Source organism: Rana temporaria, chromosome 7 (genome assembly GCF_905171775.1).
Source record: "Rana temporaria chromosome 7, aRanTem1.1, whole genome shotgun sequence".
In the NCBI taxonomy this organism is placed as follows: domain Eukaryota; kingdom Metazoa; phylum Chordata; class Amphibia; order Anura; family Ranidae; genus Rana; species Rana temporaria.
This window is the reverse complement of record NC_053495.1, coordinates 60,336,788-60,358,915: the sequence shown is the minus strand read 5'-3', so window position 1 is coordinate 60,358,915 and position 22,128 is coordinate 60,336,788. Positions and strand designations below refer to the sequence as shown.

The 22,128-nt window shown below is 44.0% G+C and overlaps 1 protein-coding gene across 4 annotated transcripts in view; it reads right to left on the bottom strand.

The window, feature by feature from the left end:
• Positions 1-2,016: 2,016 nt before the first annotated feature.
• Positions 2,017-22,128, bottom strand: part of PRKCD (protein kinase C delta) — a 140,019-nt gene continuing 119,907 nt past the window's right edge. For all 4 annotated transcript variants that reach the window (XM_040359453.1, XM_040359457.1, XM_040359454.1 and 1 more), the window contains exons 16-18: positions 16,710-16,898; positions 15,142-15,270; positions 2,017-2,458 (exon numbers count right to left, since the gene is read on the bottom strand). In XM_040359453.1, the coding sequence (XP_040215387.1) occupies positions 2,300-2,458; positions 15,142-15,270; positions 16,710-16,898 (477 nt within the window). In that variant the 3' untranslated portion in view covers positions 2,017-2,299. The remainder of the gene's footprint in view (positions 2,459-15,141; positions 15,271-16,709; positions 16,899-22,128) is intronic.

Here is a 22,128-nt window from a genome sequence, read left to right as displayed (position 1 = left end):
TTCCATCCTACTAACCTAAAAGCAATTTGCATTGGAGATGTAAGAGACATGACCATCCAAATACAAATTTGGCTGACCACCAATAAAAAGAAAGGGGGGCATCTTCACTAATCAGTAATGTGAAGGAACAAAACATTTTCACTGCCTGCGTTTCTTTTTTTGTTATATGAGGGTGTAGAACTGATCTGCCTTGGATTTCATATACAGTGAGTATACCCCTCATATTTTTGTAAATATTTTTTTTATATCTTTTCATGTGATGCGATGACTGATCCGGCCCGTTGCCAGTATCGTGATCGCTGTGACCAATCACAGCAGATCACATGACATTTGTAAACAATGGGTGGCTTCCTTCCATTGTATAGAATTGTGTTGCTAGCTGTGATTGGTCACTGTGATAACATGGTACAGACAGGGGCAATCGCACCCCATCTGTACAATGTGATTAGGCCAATCACAGGTAATTCCAAGACAGACCGGACGAATCGGTTCATTCGGTAAAAATGGTTGCTTATACCAATGAAATGCAATTTTTTTTTTAAATCATAATTTTCCCCAGAGTAGGACAGTGTTACTATGGTAACACTGCATTGCTCTGGTCACGGTGTGTTAAAAAAATAAATAAAATGTAAGAAAAAAAATAATGTAACCTTCTTTTTTTTTTTTTGTGTCCCTGATCACCGCCACACCAGTTATGTAACCTTTTTTTTTTTTTTCCCCAGTGTCCCTGATCACCGCCACACCAGTTATACGATATTGCTATGCTGCACTGGTGACAGTATGCAACAAAATTTTTTAAAAAAATGGTGACATTGTTTGTTTACATTTTCCAACAAATTGTGACAAAAAATTACATTTTCAAAAAAACTCGCCATGCCTCTTACCAAGTACCTTGGACTTTCTGCTTTCCAAAAATTAGTTATTTGTTCTGTCCTGGCATTTTTTCGGGCCTCAAAAAATTTGATAGGCTGTCATAACATCAGGATTGGTTGATTTTTCAGATATATACCATAGTTTGTAGAATCAAAAACTTTTGTACAGACTAAATAATAAACACGGACTTGGGTTACTTTCACCAAGGAAATATAGCAGAATACATCTTGACCTAAATTTATAAAGAATTTATTTGCAAAATGTTATAACAAATGAAGAAAAGCTTGTTTTTTTTTAATTTTTAATTTTTTTTTTTTGTTTATTTAGCAAACATTAAAAAACCCAGTGGTGATTAAATGCACCAAAAGAAAGATTCATTTGTGTGAAGAAAATTATAAAAATGTATTATGTTGCATGACGGCGCAATTCTCAAAGTGTTACAGCGCTGAAAGCTGAAAAATGGTCTGAGCAGGACGAGGATAAAAGTTCCCGGTATTGAAGTGGTTAAATTATTTTCAGATGATGTAGTAAAATGTAAAAATTTCGAATGCAGTTTGCTTTTAAGCCCCCTTACCAGTGGGTTTTATTTTTTTTTAAATACATTCATACTACTGTTAATGTACTAAAGTCCTCCAAAAGGGGATTTCTGTTTTAGCCTACATTTGCAAAAATCCTCCCTTCTTGAGCCTAGGATCAAATTGGTACAGGAGCTTGATTTTAGGAGCAGCACAAATTCCCCCAAAAAGTTCCTTTTGAACCAAGGCTCAAAGATTAGTTGCTCCTCCAACCCTCTGTTCCAGTGATGCATTGAATAATGCGACCTCAGCTAGGCAACCACCTGGTTACTGCACTAACGAACGATGCAAGCAGACACTGGGGATTCTAGGGACTAGACATTTACTAGCTGTGTATGGGGGGGGGGGGGGGGGGGACATAGACTCAATTTTGTTAGGGGGCGTGTATAGAATAAAAATAATTGACTGGCACTTTAAATACCCATTTATTTTCATTGTTTAGAACGAAGCTGGAGTGGATTGTAAAAAATATTTTTTATCCAAGTCACTTCATTGTCATATCCCTTCTACCCACTCACACTATTTTGAACCCGTAAGCAATATATACAGCAGATTCCATATATATATATATATAAATATATATTTTTTTTGGGGGGGGGGGGATTTTTAGGATTATTAACTATATTCAAGTTTCCAGATGGGAGTGATTTTCTCAGGAAGAGCTGTTCTCTTGCAGGAATATTTTTTGTTTATACCAACAATCTTCTTTATGAAGTTGGAGTGATCACAGTGAAACAAATGCTCTATACATTTTAACTCCATAGTAGAAGTATTACAGATGCAGTTCTGAATGTTGTTCCCTTTAGTGTAAATCTAGGTCACAGTTCACAGATAAGAAAGGGGTGCTACTGTTATTTTTCAAGGAGACACTCCATTTTAGGATTGATGAAGGAGAATCCATGAAACGCAGTCTGGTCCATTGAATCAATAAGGTTTTTATCACTGTAGGAAAGTCGTGGCTTTTCACTGAGGAACTCACGGTCAAAGTTGGTGTAATCACTAGGGGATTTCTAGGGAAAGAAAAAAGCAAAAAGTGGGAATAATGTAAATGTATCCTTGGTTATAACATTACAGTTGCACAACACACAATACTATGGACCACAAACAGTTTATACATCAGACAGCATTAGAAGTTCTTCTACTTTACAAAAATGTTACAGCTTTTCTGACCTCTGTCTTTTTTTTTAGCTTCCAGACCTTGCATGAGGTTTCCTGTGCCTGAAAGCTGGCTGAAATCTGGCATTGTGGCGGAGGCATTTGTAGCCAAAAGGTCCCTATATATGCTCCTATAAATGTGAGAGGCTAAACTTGGTCCCTCAAGCACAGTAACAATAATGGGATGGAAGTTTAACATCTGTCCATGTTGTGTATGCTGTACAAAAGGCAATGCATTGGCCAGAAACACCTGCAACATTTTTGCTTTGGCTGGAGGACCTCTAATTTTCAACACATATTAATTGAATGTGTTAAAGGGATCGTGCCAAAAAGAATAAAAAATGTTACTTACCAAAAAAACTTTTATTTTAATACAAAAGGACACAGGATGAAGTATTTAGGTACATTGAGTTACATAGTTGGCAAGGTTTAATAAAGACACCAGTTCAACCTGTGTGGGTGTTTGTGTGTTTACGTCAATACCATTTCCCATTACCCTGTATATTGTGTTCTTTAACCACTTCCATACAGGGCAGTTATACACACATCCATACCAGGCCTATTCTGGCACTTCTCTCCTACATGTACAAATCATATTTTTTTTGCTAGAAAATTACACAGAACCCCCAAACATTATATATGTTTTTTTAGCAGACACCCTAGGGAATAAAACGACGGTCATTGAAACATTTTATCTTGCACGCCATTTGCGCAATAATTTTTCAAACGCCTTTTTTTGGGAAAAAAATTGTTTCATGAATTAAAAAAATAACAAAACAGTAAAGTTAGCCCAATTTTTTTGTAAAATATGAAAGATGATGTTACACCGAGTAAACAGATACCTAACATGTCACGCTTTAAAATTGCGCACACTCATGGAATGGCGCCAAACTTCGGTACTTAAAAATCTCCATAGGCAACGCTTTGACATTTTTTACAGGTTACCAGTTTAGATTTACAGAGGAGATCTAGTGCTAGAATTGTTGCTGGCACTCTAACGCACGCGGCGATACCTCACATATGTGGTTTTAACGGCGTTTACATATGTCGGCGGGACTTGCGTGTGCGTTCGCTTCTGCGCGCAAGCTACTGGGGACAGGGGCGTTAAAAAAATATTTTTTATTTCTTTTTTTTTTTTACATATTTATTTATTTTTTTACACTTTTTTTTTTATTTTATTTTTTTTATTATCACTTTTATTCCTATTACAAGGAATGTAAACATCCCTTGTAATAGGAATGTGTGTGACAGGTACTCTTTATGGAGAGATGCGGGGTCAATAAGACCCCACATCTCTCCTCCAGGCTGGAAAGCATGAAATCGGTGAAAAAAAATTCACTGATCTCATGCTTACGGTTGCTTAGCAGCCGCAATTGCGGCTTTGTTTACTTACGGGGACCCGGGCGTGACGTCATCACATCGCGCCCGGGTCCTCCGACGGTCATAGAGATGACTGGTGACCATCTGGTCACCAGTCATCTCTATGCTTCCTGCCAGCGCCGGACGATTCGTTCTCCGGGCCCCCGATGGCACGGGAGAGCCCGGAGAAGCACCGGATGGCGGCGGGAGGGGGGGGGGATGTCCCCTCCCGCCGCCTGTAAGAACGATCTAGCGGCGGAATCGCCGCTATGATCGTTCTTACGTTGTGCAGAATCGCCGGCAGGAGAAAAGGATATCTGAATGATGCCTCTAGCTGCAGGCATCATTCAGATATCCACCCGGAAAGCCCAGGACGTCACATGACGTCCCTCCTGGATCGAGGAGGGGTTCCTGCCGCCGTCATTTCACAATGACGCGGTAAGGAAGTGGTTAAGATGCTCATGTAAGAATTTTTTGAAATTATGGACATCCCCCCCACCAACTGTGAAAGGGAGTTCCACATCCTCACCACTCTGACATTAAAGAACCCCTTACGCTGGTTAAAGTTAAACCATTTTCCATTAAGAAACCTGAGATTGAATAGTTTTTTTCCTAAGCTAGAATCAGCATTGAGAAGTTTGTACACCAAGTTTAAAGCGGAGGTTCACCCTAATAACATTTATATCTGACCAACTCCCTATACTTGTAACAAGTACATTTCTCAATTATTATTTTTTTAGGCTGTACGTACCTTGTAATCTATCTTTGCAACCTGGCTTCCGGGTAGTTCTCCCCGCGGGAGTAGGCATTTCTCTGCCGAGAAGGAATGTCATCTGGGAGGTCGCCCAGATGATTGACGTCCATTCCCCACGGCGGATAAGGCCCCGCCCCCCGTATTGCGTAGGCGCCTACCCTTATGCCCCTTATTAGCTTTGTTTCCCTTCTGAGGACTAGCGACCAGAAATGGACGGCATACTGAAGATGTGGCTGGACCAGAGTTTTGTAAAGTGGTAGAATTATAGTCTTATCTCTTGAATAAATACCCATTTTAATGGATGCTAATAGACTGATGGCTTTGCTTGCTGCAGCTTGGCATTGCATGCTTTTGCTGAGCATGTGATCTACTAGGACCCCCAGATCTTTTTACATCCTGAATTCCCTCAAAAGTTCTCACCCTGGTGAGTAACTTGAGTGCATATTTTTGGCCCCCAAGGGCATTACTATACATTTTTCAACATTAAACCTAATTTGCTATGTGGCTGCCCATCCAATCCCAAGGCCTTTCTATATCCTGTTATGAGGTTATTGCCCTGCTTAGCTTTGTATCAATAGCAAACAATGAGACTGAACTATTTCCACCAACCTCTATATTATTTATAAGTAAATTAAACAGAATTGGACCCAGGACAGAGCCCTAGGGTACCCCCGCTCAAAACACCAGACCATTCTGAGTACACGCTATCACCACCCTTTGGAAGCACCCCTGTAACCCGTTTTCTATCCTGGTACATACATTATCATTTGTGCCAACAGATCCTAATTTGTAAATTAAGTGTTTATAGGTGAACTGTAGCGAATGCTTTGGCCATATCCAGACCATGTCCACAGGCCTTCCTCTATCTACATGAAAGCTCATTCCTCATAGAATGTAAACAGATTGGTCTGGCAACAACAATCTTTCTTAAATCGATGCAGATTACTACTAAGGATACTGTATTCATAAGAAAATTCTTGGATAGTTTATTGTACTATTGATGCTAGGCTGACTGGCCCTTTTTTTGAATATTTGTACCCCGTTGACTTTTCGCCAAGTAGCTGGTACCATTCCAGTCACCAAAATGTCCTTAAAAATTAGGAATGATCCGGCTATAACCTGCGAAAGTTCTTTGAGAACTCCTCGGGTGTTAGCCACCTGGTACTGGTGTTTTTTTTTTGGACATTGGCTTTTGTCACAAGGGTACATTCAGTGTTTTGTTTCTAACAATACAGTCTTGATTATTATACCTTTTTCCTTTGTAAAAACTGAGGGGAAGAATACATTTAATACATTTGCATTCTCCTTGTCATTTGTAACTAACGCTTTCTTACTAATATATTTAAAGATTTTGAGGGGATTTTTTTATGCATCTCCCCTTAAGGTCTATTTTAGCTACCTCGATTGCACGCTTAAAATTTCGTATTGCATTCCTTGTAGTGCTGGAAAGCCAACAATGACCCCCCAGGTTTTATTTAAGGCCATATTTTATCTTGTCATCTAAAGTTTAGCCACCCATGTTTAACTGTAATTCTATTAAATGTGTTGCCTATTGGAATTCACTGGCTAATGTCATTATTTAAGATGTTCTTAAAGCACACCCATAGAATTTGATCCCATATAATATGTTGTAGTATGCCGAGCAGTTTTCGAAAACTTGTCTTGTTTGATATTTAGTGTTCATGCACTACCCTCGTGGGATCTATTCTTACAATTTACACTGAATGCAATTACTCCGATTGCAGTTTTCCAAGTTATCCCTTTTCACATCTGCAATCAGATCTGTGTTATTCTTAATTAGTAGATCCAGAAGAGCATCATTTCAAGTTGGGGCATCTACCAATTGACACATGAGGTTGTCCTGCAAGTCATTTAAGAAATGACAAGCCTTAAAATGACTGAGCAGTTCTATCTGCCCAGTCAATATCTGGAAGATTGAAGTCCGCCATTATAATAACATAAATAACATTGCCCTGCCTCATCGCCTTTCCTAACTGTGACAGCAGATCAGACTCCTCATCCTTCCGGATGGGGGCCTGTAGCATAAGCCCACTATTTCCCATTTTTTTTCCTTCCCTTTGAAGCTCCAACCACAATTTTTCTACCTCTTTCCAGAAGGCAGGTGGTTATGCTACTGTCTTTAGGAGATTGGACACTAGCGAAACAAAATTGTAATTATAGCCCAGTATGCATCAGTTTTGTAGCAAGTAATAGCAGAAGGGGGATCACAAGAACAGAGGGGAGGGACCCGTGTCCATTAATGTCCTCCAGGAAAAATATTTAAATGCAAGTCAAAAATCCAATTTTCTTGATTATTTATTACTTACCTCAGATTGAGGCCCCCGCAGTGGTCCACGTTTCCCCCTCCGGCCACCGACATGTTGTCCCGGAGTGACTTCCGGGTATCACGGCTCCGGGGCTGTGATTGGCCAGAGCCACGATGCCATCACTCCCGCGCATGGGCGCAGGAATGGCAAAGTACAACTGAAGCAGCAGCACATAGTGCCATTGCTTCAGTTGGCTTAAATGCGCATGTGCTGCATGATGTCGGCACATGCAAATACATGCAGCTACAGGTTTTAGCAGAGTTCAGTCGATAGGCAAGGTGTTATTGGCTCACACAACTTGACAGATGTTCCTTGGTTGACGGTACATGAGAGCTTTCCAAAATGCACTCATGAACTCTGCACTCTGTACATAGCACACCCCTGAACCCTGTACATAATGCACTCCTGAACACTTCACTCTGTATGTAACGCACCCCAGATACATACAACTGGCCTTATGAGGGCAATCATACTACTGATGCTGCCCACTGTAAGATTTCAGGGTGATTAAGCTCTAGTGGTGTATGCGAGTTGAAGAAATTATGTCAGTCCTGACTGCATTTTCAAGGGCATAACAGCCCATTTTTATTCAAAAGAAACAGAAAGTTCAAAAATAAACAGCAGATTCCCTCACAGGTGTATTCAGCATTGCAGTCCTGATTCAGAACAAACAGCATTCAGCCTTCCTGGCTAAAAACACAGCACTCCTGCTCAGGCCTTACACCTGTCTCCCCCAGACTTGACGCTCAGCACCTCAGTGCTTGCAGCTAACAGCTTTGTGCTGCACTGTCTCCCTCTGGGTTGTTTATGAACCCAGCCCACAGGCGTGTAATTAGTATTCCTGCCAAATTCAGGCATACACTGCTCATATGCACCTGTGACACAGGGTTTGCATTTCCACACCGTGAATAAAATAGTTTGACACCCATATTCTATAGGGTACAGCTTTGCAATATGTTTAGTAAGAGCAAACGCTATCTGTTCTAGGTCATTCACTATATAAGACAGTAGCCTGGGCTATCAGTGTGGAGGGAGGACACTGCATGCTCCCCTGCCACTGTTAGTGGATCATAATCTGACAAGGCAACCTGGACTGCTGCCCTTGCACTTATGATCTGCCATAGGTATAGAACAAGGGATTGCCCATAAGGGTTCTAATGCAACCACTGCTGGAGCAAGAAGGGTTAATGCCGTCTGTGATCAGGTCATTGTATGGTAGCAGGAAGCATAAGTAATGTCTGGAGAATAACTGCCCTGATGCAAACATGAAGGAGATGGTGGGAAGGAAACAAGGTATGTGCACGCATGCAGGGCCGGCGCTACCACTAGGCGGATTAGGCGACCGCCTAGAGCGCACTGCCGCCTAGAGCGCACTGCCGCCTAGAGCGCACTGCCGCTATTACTCCCGAGTCCCGCACTGTGTCCTCCACAAAATGCTGGCAGCGCCCTCAGCCCTGACATGTCAAGCAGCCCCCCCCCCCCCCAGCGCGGCTCGAGTTCTCCGCTCCGAGTGACAGTGTGTCTGTGTCAAAGGATAGGTCCCCCCCAGCCTGGGCGCCCACCGCTGTTTCATGTGATGTGTCATGTAATAATACAGTACTGAGTGTGTGTCATCATCATCTCATCTCCTGTGTCCGTCCGTGTCCAGCACAGAGCCGACTTACATGAGGCAGCAGCCCCTCCCTTCTCAGCTCTGTGTCCACACTGACTGACTGTGTGTGACAGGAGCCAGAGGTGTACCGCAGCACAGCGCCCCCCCCCCCTCTCCTGAGTCCTGGCACAGTGTGTGGAGGATGCCGCGCAATGCATCATGGGATACTGGCGGCTCCCGGGCTTGGGGGGACAGCCTCAGGTGGAGCATAATATTAAAGAGGCACCCCAGTGCCACTGTACAACAGCAGAGGTGGTGTGGGCGAGGGAGGGCAGGCAGCCACCACAGGGTTCACCGTTCAAGTTGGTGTGGTGAGTAAAGTAAAACTTGTGTATGTGATGACAATTTTTTTTTAAATGTATGTGTATATTAAAATATCTGCCCCCACCCCCCCAGAGCTTGATTTGCATTGATTGGCACTGATGGACGCTGGTGAGGCTGCATTTGATGGGCGCTGGTGAGGCTGCAGTTGATGGGCGCTGGTGAGGCTGCATTTGATGGGCGCTGGTGAGGCTGCATTTGATGGGCGCTGGTGAGGCTGCATTTGATGGGCGCTGGTGAGGCTGCATTTGATGGGCGCTGGTGAGGCTGCATTTGATGGGCGCTGGTGAGGCTGCATTTGATGGGCGCTGGTGACACTGTATTTGATGGGCGCTGGTGACACTGTATTTGATGGGCGCTGGTGACACTGTATTTGATGGGCGCTGGTGACGCTGTATTTGATGGGCGCTGGTGACACTGTGTTTGATGGGTGCTTGTGACGCTGTGTTTGATGGGTGCTAGTGAGGCTGTATTTGATGGGCGCTAGTGACGCTGTGTTTGATGGGTGCTAGTGAGGCTGTATTTGATGGGCGCTGGCGACACTGTATTTGATGGGCGCTGGCAACACTGTATTTGATGGGCGCTGGCAACACTGTATTTGATGGGCGCTGGCAACACTGTATTTGATGGGCGCTGGCAACACTGTATTTGATGGGCGCTGGCAACACTGTATTTGATGGGCGCTGGCAACACTGTATTTGATGGGCGCTGGCAACACTGTATTTGATGGGCGCTGGCAACACTGTATTTGATGGGCGCTGGCAACGCTGTATTTGATGGGCGCTGGCAACGCTGTATTTGATGGGCGCTGGCGACGCTGTATTTGATGGGCGCTGGCGACGCTGTATTTGATGGGCGCTGGCGACGCTGTATTTGATGGGCGCTGGCGACGCTGTATTTGATGGGCGCTGGCGACGCTGTATTTGATGGGCGCTGGCGACGCTGTATTTGATGGGCGCTGGCGACGCTGTATTTGATGGGCGCTGGCGACGCTGTATTTGATGGGCGCTGGCGACGCTGTATTTGATGGGCGCTGGCGACGCTGTATTTGATGGGCGCTGGCGACGCTGTATTTGATGGGCGCTAGTGAGGCTGTATTTGATGGGCGCTAGTGAGGCTGTATTTGATGGGCGCTAGTGAGGCTGTATTTGATGGGTGCTAGTGAGGCTGTATTTGATGGGCTCTTCGTTAGAAAGGTGGGGTATACATGGGCAGGGTAAAGAGGGTGGGGTCAAGGGGGGCGGCAAAATTAGGTTTCGCCTAGGGTGTCAAAAATCCTTGCACCAGCCCTGCACGCATGAGCAGTAAGACCACCAGGAGGAGAACTCATGGAGTCGTAGGGAAAATTAGCCCATGCAGCTGAAGTAAGGGCGCCAAAATCTACATATGCTGCAGCTCCTCCCTCCCACCAAAGGTGTCGTAGCCAGAGCCCAGTATTTTAACCCTTTTAAGGAGACCAGAACAAAAAAGGTACCAGCAGGCTCCCACTAAATATGTGCAAAAGCTCTACTTACTGCAGTGGAGGTCCTTAGAAGGCCCTATGGTTTCCAACAGGCACACATGGTTAGAGAGGCAAAAGCAAGGGAACATACTGCTCCATTAGTCTTCACCCTACTGATGGGCATACCGTTTAAGGGGTCTTCAGAAAGAGGGTTCCTCCATATGGGTGGACCATGGTCCTGGACCTGTAAAGCACTCTGTGGCTGCGCCACACATTGCGCATAAGTACATAGGGAGCGCCCTCAACAGAGTCAAATGACAAAGGGCAAACAAGTTTACCCTGCCTCTTCTCAGCAGGGTCTGGGAACAGCTTACAAGAGAATGCCAATGATCTGCAGATACGGAAAGCTGCAAAACTGCCCCCTTTTGGCACTAAAGCTATGTGCTAGAGGAAAAGAATCCTAATAAAAGAAAACGGTTTCCTTTTCACTGAAAGGGCATCTATCCTCCTAGGACACTAGCAAGTCTTTATAGAATTGTTTTGGCAGTGTCAATTTTCTTGCAGGCAGCAGCATAAGTCGTTTATCTGAATACTTCATCTTGTGTCCCTTCATGAGCCATTAAGAAACACAATTTTTACTTGTGACGTCAATTAAACACAATTTTAATTTGTCATATTATCTGACAGTTTATATCAGCAAAACAGCAGGAATGGACAAGGATTACACAGGAACCTTAGGAATAAAACAATATAACTTTTAGCTTACTTTTTTAATCCAGGATTGCACTGATCTGCACTGGGAAAATGCCAAACAGTAAGAGTTTGAAAGCTATGAATATTTCTGTCCTGACCCTCACACACTTCTGGCCAGACACACTCTCCCCCAATTGCCTGTCTAGTCTGTCCTGACTAGCAACTCACAACTCTGCCATGACTAATTGGCATCATTGCTAATAACAGGACTGACAGAAAATGGCATACAAAATAACCAGAGCTCATTTAAAAAAAATTGTACTGGATGTAACAAGCTATAGGAAATGTAAACAATTCATAATTCATTCTGAAAAAATATGTTGCCAATATTTTTTTTGTAGTCTGATTTTTTTTTTATACATTCAGAAAGTGGCCTCCTTACCACATGTTGTAAAAAGCTTGTTTAAATAACTTAGCAAGTGAAGCTAAAACTTGCACAGAAGAGTGCCCTAAGCTGGCCATACGTTACACAATTTCCTTTAGATTTACCTGCAACTATGTAGTGAAAGTGCCTGCCTGATTGCATACAAATTGTAAGTGTTTAGGTTTGACCTCATGTCATAGGGTTTTGGTCAATCTTAAGGAAAATTGTATAATGTATGGCCAGCTTTATCAGACAGATCTGGAGTTTCATTAAGACAAGCAAGTCTAAAGTATGCAGCTTTTTCTCTGTCTTTTTAGATAAAATGGTGTGCTCTGGGAGTCTTTTGTAATGTTGGTTAGTCCTAAAAAGAATTTACATGGCTTAAAAAAAAAAAAAGAATTAAAAACATATTACAAAACAAAAAATAAAATGTACCAAAAACCAATGTAGGTGCCCCTTTATGGTGAGAACTTCTATACATCACATGAGGCATTTTATGTTCCTACCCCTTGCTGGCAATATAGCTTTCTTGAAATTTCCCCACAAGTGTGTTGTGGTGAGCCCATCCTCAAATACTGACACCTCATAACTTGGATGCTGGCGTTTGGCAGCTCCTTATATGTTCGGATTTGGATCCTCCTGACTAAGGCGTCGGAAATTAGCATCTCCTAACTTAAAGCAATAGTAAAGGCTTGTTTAAAAAAACAACAACAAACACATTATACTTACCACCTCTGTATAGTTGGTATTGCACAGAGCAGCCTGGATTCTCCTCTTCTTGAGTCCCTCTTTGCTGCTCCTGGCCCCTCCCTCCTATCGAGTGCCCCCTCAGCCAGCAGCTCTCTATGGTGGTACCCGAGCGGAGTCAGAGCTCTGTATACCTATTCAGGCATGGAGCCTGACCCAGCCCCTCCCCCTCTCTCCCCTGACTGGCTGACTTTGATTGACAGCCGCAGGAGGCAATGTCGCCACTGACGTGTCTCAGCCAATCAGGAGGAATGTCCTTTGGTACTTTAATCATGATACGTAATCCATTTAGTAAGAAGGTTATGCAGAGCAATAAAAACCTTGTTGATCCCACCATTCACTGGCCCTGCCGCCTTGCCCGTGTCCCCGCTGCAGCATCAGGTCATTTTGTTCAGCCACTGCCACCTGTACGGAGCATGCTCTTTTGTTAAACATGCAAGCAGTTTAGTTCACTTCCTACTTTGTCCAGATCGAGGCTGCCAATGTAACTATAAAGTCATCTTTGTGGGTGTTTATTAGTGATACGCCCCTCTCTCTTTGCTGATGTTTTTCTAATCACTAGTGTGGCGGATCTAACAGGGAATGATTGATGGAGGCATTGCTTAGATATTAGTCCCTACACATACATACATACTACAGTGATTAGCAGCTCCTCCTTAACATATCTTTACAGTGTTTCACAAAATTAAAGTGATCGTCAATCATATAAATCTCCGCCTACACCAAGTTAAAGGGTCACTAAAGGAAAAAACTTTTTTCTGAAATTACTGTTTACAGGGTATAGAGACATAATAGTTAATAGAGTTAGTAGATTACGCCCAAAGCCTTTGTATAATTTGCTTGTTACAATGGCAGTCCTAGCAGATTCCTCTGTGAAGAGCTGGGTACTGGGGATGTGGCAGGAGTACTTTCCATAATATGTAGTTATGCACAGCATACTATTGCAAATTTAACTTTAAACCACTTGCCCAACAGCCACTGTCGTTATACTGCGGCAGGTCGGCTCTGCTGTGCAAATCGGCGTAGCTGTACGGATGGCTCGGGCAGGCAAGCGCCACCGTCGTGCACTGTGTGAGTGTGCCTGTGGGTCGGGTGGGCAATTTGTCTGCCGGCGACCCGCAATTGCGTAGTACAGAGGCACAATGGGGATCTGCCTTTTTAAACAAGGCGGATCCCCATTAGGACAGGAGACATGACAGATCTACAGTTCCCAGTGATCTCTGTCATGTCCCTGCCAGCCCACCCCGCTACAGTTAAATGGAACACATTTAACCCCTTGATCACCCCCTACTGTTAACCCCTTCCCTACCAGTGTCATGTTTCCATTGATCACTGCATTTTTATAGCACTGATTAATGTAATAATGTCACTGGTCCCCAAAAAGTGTAATTTGGGGTCAGGTTTGTCTGCCGCAATGTCGCAGTCCTGCTAAAAATTGCAGATCGCTGCCATTACTAGTAAAAACAATAAAAAATAACAGTCCCTAAAACTATCCCATAGTTTGTAGACGCGCCAAGTTTTGTGCAAACCAATCAATACACGCTTATTGCGATTTATTTTACCAAGTATATGTAAAAGAATATATTGTGGCCTAAACTGATGAATAAATTCGTTTTTTTATATTTTTTTGGGGATATGCATTATAGCAAAACTATTTTTTTTTTTATATTGTTGCTCTTTGTTTGTTTATAGCACAAACAATAAAAACCACAGAGGCGATCAACTACCGCCAAAAGAAAGCTCTATTTGTGGGCACATTTTTTTTGGGGTACAGCGTCGTACGAGCGTGCAATTATCAGTTAAAGCAATGCAGTGCTGTATGGTGAGGGGAGCAGAAGATGCTCACACCTGTCTGGGCTGAGGAGACAGTGGGGAGTCGGGGAGAGCCCATGCCTTTCTACTACACACCCAGGGGGTGGGGCCGAGACACACTGAAGGAGCAAAGGGATAATTTCCGGGTGAGTGGGCGGCACATTATTACAAGAGAGACATGTACCCACCAAGCCAGGGACTGCCTGGGGACCGAACACCATACAGCCTGCCAGGACTGTGAGCACCTACCAAACTCAGTGTGACCTATCGGGCAGTGTACATCAGGAGAATACAGTACACACTGGGAGACCCCTCCCCCCCCCCCCCAATACTACACACCAGGGGGCTTCCCTATTCCCCCCATACTACACCAGGGGACCCCCCCATTCCACCCCAAATTACACTATAAAGGCACCCCCAAGCATTACATATTCCTGTGCTATATGCACTATATTGTACATTACACACTCCTGCATTATATATGCTATATTGTACATGATATACTTATCACCAAAGTGTTAACAGTTGCTGGTTCAAGCAAGCAGTTCATGAATAGTCTAGTGAAGTTCTTCAAGGTCGGCTCAGATAAAATGTTAGCTCTCTGTCTATTTTTAGTTTCCGCAAAATCATATGTAAAGGAAACATTTTTTTTTTTAATGATTGTGCTGAAGTCTATACTATTCTTACTTGTGGCACAGCAATCTAAAAACATATTTTATGGGGTACAAGAATGCTTTTGTTTTATTTAACCATGTCACTTTAAGCCCCTCCCACTGTTACAGTAATTTGGCCACACCCACTGTTCGCCACGGCACGCTATGCCGCATTACTACTCTTTTTGCACCAAAAGGTGTCCCAGGTCTTTTACAACCCTAGAGTTGCTACTACGTAAAAAATTGCCCTGCACCGTTAAAGTGTTCAGGTTCGGCTTGAAGAAAAGGCGTTACTGGCTTTGGCAAAAGGTTATAGTGCATTTCATTTAGAAAAATGTGCATTATGAAATACATACCACTTTTGGTTTAAAGGGTGGTTCCACGTCTTTCTTTTCCAAAGCAGTCCAGTTAATAGTCTTGAAGAAAGGATGGGTCTTGATGTTTCCAGTTACACCAAGTCTCTTTATGGGATCTCTCACAAACAGCTACAAATAAGAACATTATCTTAAAAAACAAATAACCAGCCGTTTACACAGAAGACTGTCAACACATCCCCATCCCCCCCCCCCTCCTCCTCCTCCTCCTCTTCCCTCTCCTCTTTCTCCACTACCACATTTCCCTCCCCCCACCACTCTGTCTCTGCCCCCTCCCTTTTTTTCTCCTCCTCTCCCCTGCAGCCCCCCACCCCTGCTCGGAATCTTCACCAAGCAAACCCCCTATGTGCCCGCATCTTCTACCTACAGTCGCCCAGATATCATGCGTTCGTTACTACTTTCCTCTAATAGGGAGCCTCATTGCTGTCCCCAAATTTAATGATTGGGCATAACACAGAGGTTTGAGGCTGAAACCCCACCCCCCTCCTGCTTCCTCCCAAATTCCACACCCCTGTAGTTAACATGCTCTAAGCCCATATCGTACTCACTCACCTTGATTTAACCTTAATAAGGGCAACCCTCCTTGCCTTTCCTTATTTGTCCCTCTGTGATGTTTTTCTAAAGTTAATTAATGTTACATTATACCTGACAGTGTCACTCTCACTTCTATGCGGAAATAATTTGTTCATTTAATTTCATTTGTTCGACTAACTGCTCAACGAATGAACGTATTGTCTTCCCCTCATGGCGCAGTTTTCCCCCAGTTGGGGTGCCTAAGGGTGCTAGATAATACTCTGCACCATACCCTCAGCCCCTGGAAAGGCATGCAATATCCGTAGTCAGGGCTGGACTGGGACAAAAATTTGGCCCTGGACATCATCCAGACTGGCCCACTTTGACAGGTCTCTCCCATGGTGGCCGGACAACTCCCGCACCTTCCCCCCCTCCTCCCCGGCCACCCAAGCCCACTCTCGCCCTTCACTAGCCACTAGCCGTTCTACTTTATTACAGTAGAACAGCTGGTACTGGTACTCTTATAGGCAGTACCAGTGGGGAAGCTAGACATTATTTGATCCGGGGCAAAGAATCAGTTGGGACAACATTAGGCAGAAGTGAGAAACGCCCAGGCCATAGCTGTTGAGTCAGCTATCTGTCCCCTTCCCCATGCTCCTCTGTTGTCCCCCCTGCTCCTCCCCCTGCTTCTCTGTTCCCCCCCAGGTGAGCGCTGCGGGGAGGGAGAGACAGAGGAGCGGAGGGGGCAGCTGTCTGCTGTCACTGAAGCCGGCCCACTGAGCCATCGGCCCACCGGGAAACTCCCTGTAGTCCCAATGGCCAGTCCATCCCTGTCCGTAGTCTCTGGTTCACTACAAACTTATCACCTATAGCTTTCCATGCACTACCTATTACCGGCTTTTAATGATTTTAAAGTTATACTTATTCTTTCTGTACACCTTGTAAAACTTCAATAAAATGTTAAAAAAAAAAAAGTCCGTCAGTGTATACAGGATGAGGACAACAAAAAGACATTAGTGGGAGACTCCCACCTATACCTTCTCTAGGATGTCTTTGGATTCCTTTGTGATCCATCTTGGAAAGTGTGGTGTGTCCATTCTAATGGATTCAAATAGTTCATCCTCATCATCACCATGAAAAGGAGACTGACCAATCAACATTTCATACAGCAGGACTCCAAATGACCACCAATCCACGGAAAATGTGTACTTATGTCCAAGTAATATCTGTAAGTGTACAGTAACCAAGATTAAATTCAACATGCCTAGAAAACATTTTAATACCCATACAGGTAATAGTCCTATGTTACAATAAGAAATGTGGTGGTCAAAAAAATAAAAATAAAAATAGTACAGAATTTAAAAAGTCTGTCCAACACAGAAACCAGCAGGAACTAGGAACCTTTGGCACCTTGGCTATCATTTATGCCAACTTAAAACTGTGTAGCCAGTGGTGCTGTACCACGGATTACACACTATTGATATTTGCATCTCCTACTGAAAGACTCATTTATGGGGCAGCTAAAAATGACCTTGGCCCAGGTGCATAACTACAGGTGTCGCACAGGAAGGAAAAATGGAGGGGGATCAGTTCCTCTATATGCTGCTGCTGCCTCCGGGCCTCTTTGTGCTTCCCTCTCCTTCCCCACACAGCTCTGATGGCTTCCCCCTTCCACTCTCCCGCCATCTGCTGCAGGGCATGTGTCAGGATGGAGAGCGGGGAAGAGGTAGTTAAATACCCCTTTTCTGGATACCCCAGTACCCTCCTGTGTCCATTCATTAATGAAGCATAGTAAGTATAGTACGAAGCATAGAATGCTTTAGTTTGTGAACGAACAGGAAGCTCTATTCCTGTCCAATCATTCTGTGCAGCTGAGACTGCAGAGATGGAGATTGAGGCATGTGTCCTAAAATTCCTTTCGGTCTCAAAGGTCTCCCAAACGGGGCTGCTAATTTTTTTTTAAAGAACTCATGAAAAAATGTAATTGCAAAAAATAAAATAAATAAAAAAAAAAAATGGTAAAAAATATAAAAATAAAATAGCAAATATAAAAAAACTACTGACACCAGTGGCGGAACTACCAGGGTTGCAAAGGTTGCACTTGCAACTGGGCCCTGGTGTTCCACCACCATGGGGGGGGCCACCCAAGACTGCAGGAAGAGGGACCACCACAGACCAGATGAAAGGGTCCCACTGCGAGACCGTAATAAAGGGCCCTGGGATGGGAGCCAAGGACCCCAAGCTTCGAGGGAAGGACCCTGGCTGAGGGGGCAGCTGTACGCATGTACATTTTAGCCCAAATGTTAACATGCGCAGTGTAAATTGTGATACAAATATGGACTGTAAACAGATTTTTTTTCTTTTTTTTTTTAAACTGCCTAGCTCTGCCCGACGCAGCTGTGTTAATGGGCCCACAGACTTGCTGCGTAAAGATATGTACACATTACAAAACGATACACTCTATGCATCTGTATGTAGCTTTTAATGCCTGCATGAAGGAGTTCTAAAAGAGAATGGATAATGGGTTTGTATACTGTATATTTTAGATTTTTAAAGTCACATCTGTGGATGTTGGTGTGCTCTACATATACAAGGGAGGGGAGATGCACTGTAAGAATCGTGAGTAAAGTCACTAAAAAAAAAAATAGGATTTTTAAAACAGCTTACCTGTAAAATCCTTTTCTTGGAGTACATCACGGGACACAGAGCCATAAATCATTACATAATGGGTTGTATGGTCACCAGAGGTGATTGGACACTGGCACAACCAATCAGAGAAAGTTCCCCTCCATATAACCCCTCCCATCAGGACAGTACCTCAGTTTTGTAGCAAAGCAATAAGGTTCCCATAAGAAGGGGGTGACCTCTGTGTCCCGTGGTGTACTCCAAGAAAAGGATTTTACAGGTAAGCCGCTTTAAAAAAATCCTATTTTCTTTATCGTACACCACGGGACACAGAGCCATAAATCATTACATAATGGGACATCCCAGAGCAATGCCCAATATGAACGGGGGGGGGAGAGACACAGATCAAGCAGGCCGCTACGGACAAGAAGCTCTATATTGCTGCCTGCAGCACACTTCGCCCTAAGGAGGCATCCTCATGTCCTTTCACAACTATCTGATAAAACTTGGAAAATGTGTGGACTGAAGACCAAGTTGCAGCTTTACAGATCTGAGCCAAAGAAGCCTGGTAGTGCACTGCCCATGAAGCACTTATCGCCCTGGTAAAGTGCGCCCTAACAGAAAAAGGAGGAGTTCTGTTCTTTAACCACTTGCCCACCAGGTAAATTCTGGCACTTCTCTCCTTCATGTGAAAATCACAATTTTTTTGCTAGAAAATTAATCAGAACCCCCAAACATTATATATTTTTTTTTAGCAGACATCCTAGGGAATAAAATGGCAGTCATTGCAATACTTTTTGTCACACCGTATTTGCGCAGCGGTCTTACAAGCGCACTTTTTTTGGATAAAAATCACTTTTTTGAATTAAAAAATAAGACAACAATACATTTTGCCCAATTTTTTTATATAGTGTAAAAGATAATGTTACGCCGAGTAAAATGATACCCAACATGTCACGCTTAAAAATTGCGCCCGCTCGTGGCATGGCGTCAAACTTTTACCCTTAAAAATCTCGATAGGCGACGTTTAAAAAATTCTACAGGTTGCATTTTTTGAGTTGCAGAGTAGGTCTAGGGCTAGAATTATTGCTCTCACTCTAACGATCGCGGCGATACCTCACTTGTGTGGTTTGAATACCGTTTTCATATGCGGGCGCTACTCGCGTATGCGTTTGCTTCTGCGCGCGAGCTCGTCGGGACGGGGCGCTTTAAAAAAAATTTTTTTGGTTTTCTTATTTATTTTTATTTAGTTTTATAATTTTTTACACCGAAAAAAAAAAAAAAAATTGATCACTTTTATTCCTATTACAAGGAATGTAAACATCCCTTGTAATAGAAAAAAGCATGACAGGTCCTCTTAAATATGAGATCTGGGGTCAAAAAGACCTCAGATCTCATAATTAGACTTAAATGCAAAAAAAATAATTAAAAAAAAAAAATGTCATTTTTTCAAATGACAAAAAAAAAAATGTTTCTTTAAAAGGCTGGGCGGGACTGACGTTTTGACGTCACTTCCGCCCAGCAGAGCTATGAGGACGGGTGAAGGAGATTTCTCCTCCAGTCCCGTCCCCGCTCAGCTGCCGGACACATCCGATCCCCTCCGCCGCTACCGACGGCTCCGGTAAGCGGCGGAGGGCGCGGGAGAGCGGCGGGAGGGGGGGGGCCCCTCTCCCGCCACCGATAACGGCGATCTCGCGGCGAATCCGCCGCGGAGACCGCCGTTATCGTGTACACCACCGCCCCCTGAAAAGATGAATGTCTCGGTTGTGGCACCAGCTGCTGCCGTTATCGAGATATTCAACTTTAAAAAGGAGGACGTCTTTTTGACATGGGGCGGTGGTCAAGAGGTTAAACTATAGGCTTGAATAATTGTTTGTCGAATCCACCTGGAGATTGTGAATTTTGATGCCGCTTGTCCCTTCTTGGGACCATCTGGCAAAATAAATAAAAAACATCTGTTTTGCGTGTCTGAGTGGTTACCTGCAGATACACCTTTACTGCTCTCACTAGATCTAGAGACTGCAATAATTTTTCCTCCGCTGTCCACGGATCCGAAAAAAAAGAAGGCAGAACAATGTCCTGATTTAAATGAAAAGCCGACACCACCTTAGGTAAAAAGGCAAGATGGGGTCATAGTACAATTTTGTCCTTATGACAAATTAAATAAGGCTTTTTACAAGAAAGTGCTGTCAATTCAGATACTCTTCTAGCCAAAGAGATAGCAATCAAGAATGCCAATTTCCTGCTTAAAAGGATCAGCGGAATACGGTAAATAGGTTCAAAAGGTTGCTTCTGCAAAACTGACAATACTAAATTCAGATCCCATGGGCACAAGGGAGACTTGACTGGTGGATTGATTTGCAGCACCCCTTGAATGAAAGCCCAAACTAGGGAATGAGATGCCAGTGGTCTTTGAAAGAAGACTGATCGAGCTGATATTTGACCCTTAATGGTACTCAGGGCTAATTTCATACCCACTCCTAGATGGCAAACGGCAAGAATCCTACTTATGTCATATCTTTGAGGATTCCATTTGTTAGTTTCACACCATGAAACATATGCTTTCCAAACTCTATAGTAAATAAGTCTGTAAGCTGGCTTTCTGGCATTAATAAGCGTAGAAAGCACTGGACCTGAGATACCTCGCTTTTTCAGAATGTGGGTCTCAGCAGCCAAACTGTCAAATTTAGCTTTTGTAAGGAAGGATGGAACACTGGACCTTGCGACAGCAGGTCGTGACGAAGTGTAAGCTTCTAAGGAGTTCCTACCGCCATCTTTATGATCTCGGCGTACCAGGGTCTTCTGGGCCAATCTGGCGCTACTGGATTACAGGAATTCTTTCCTTCTTGATACTGCAAAGTAGCCTTTGTAATAGGGTGATCGGAGGAAATGCATAGATCAGTGAAAACTGATTCCACGGAATTATTAGAGCATCCAATCCGTAGCCCAGAGGATCTCTTGTCCTAGACACAAAGTCCAACTTCCTGATGAACCTGGAAGCTAGCAGGTCTACATCCGGGGTCCCCCATCTCTGGCAGATGGCATGAAAGATCTGGTGACAGCTGCTGGTGACTCAGATAGTCCTTATTTTGCTGTGACTTGTAGTGCTGTCCTTTTAATAAAAGGCTACAATTTGTTCAGAGTGCGGCTGTCCAGAGACCATCTTTGTTCCTGCTTTGCTAAGTACATTGCCTGCACCTGAGTTGTCTGCAACGAAGGATATTCATCTGGGTTCCCACCTGGAGCTGCCATTCCCTTTTCCCCGACTCAGATAGTCCGCTTGCCAGTTTTCTACCCCTGGAATGAAGATTGCAGAGACACAAGGAACATGTTCTTCTGCCCATGCCAAAATGCGATCCACCACTTTCTGAGCGCACTGACTGCGGGTGTCTCCTTGGTGATCGATGTAAGCTACTGCTGTAGCATTGTCGGATTGAATCCGAACTGGGTGGCCCTGTAACCTGTATGTCCAGGTTCTGAGGGCCAAGTATACTGCCCGCATTTCCAGTATGTTGATGGGCAGGCTCCATTCTGTTTTGGCCCAGGTCTCCTGGGCTGAAGCTTCTTCCACCACAGCTCCCCAGCCCATTAGGCTGGCATCTGTAGACACCACCTTCCAGGTGACTGGGAGAAAGGATCTTCCTTTCCGCAAGTTCTTGGTCTTTAACCACCAACTGAAGCTTTGGCAGACCTGTGAAGACAGGCGCATGGGTAAATCCAGAGCTTTGATCTTCCTGTTCCAGGCGGCTAAAATACTGCCTTGAAGTAGTCTTGAATGAAATTGGGTGTAAGGGACGGCCTCGAAGGAGGCCATCTTCCCTAATAGCCTCA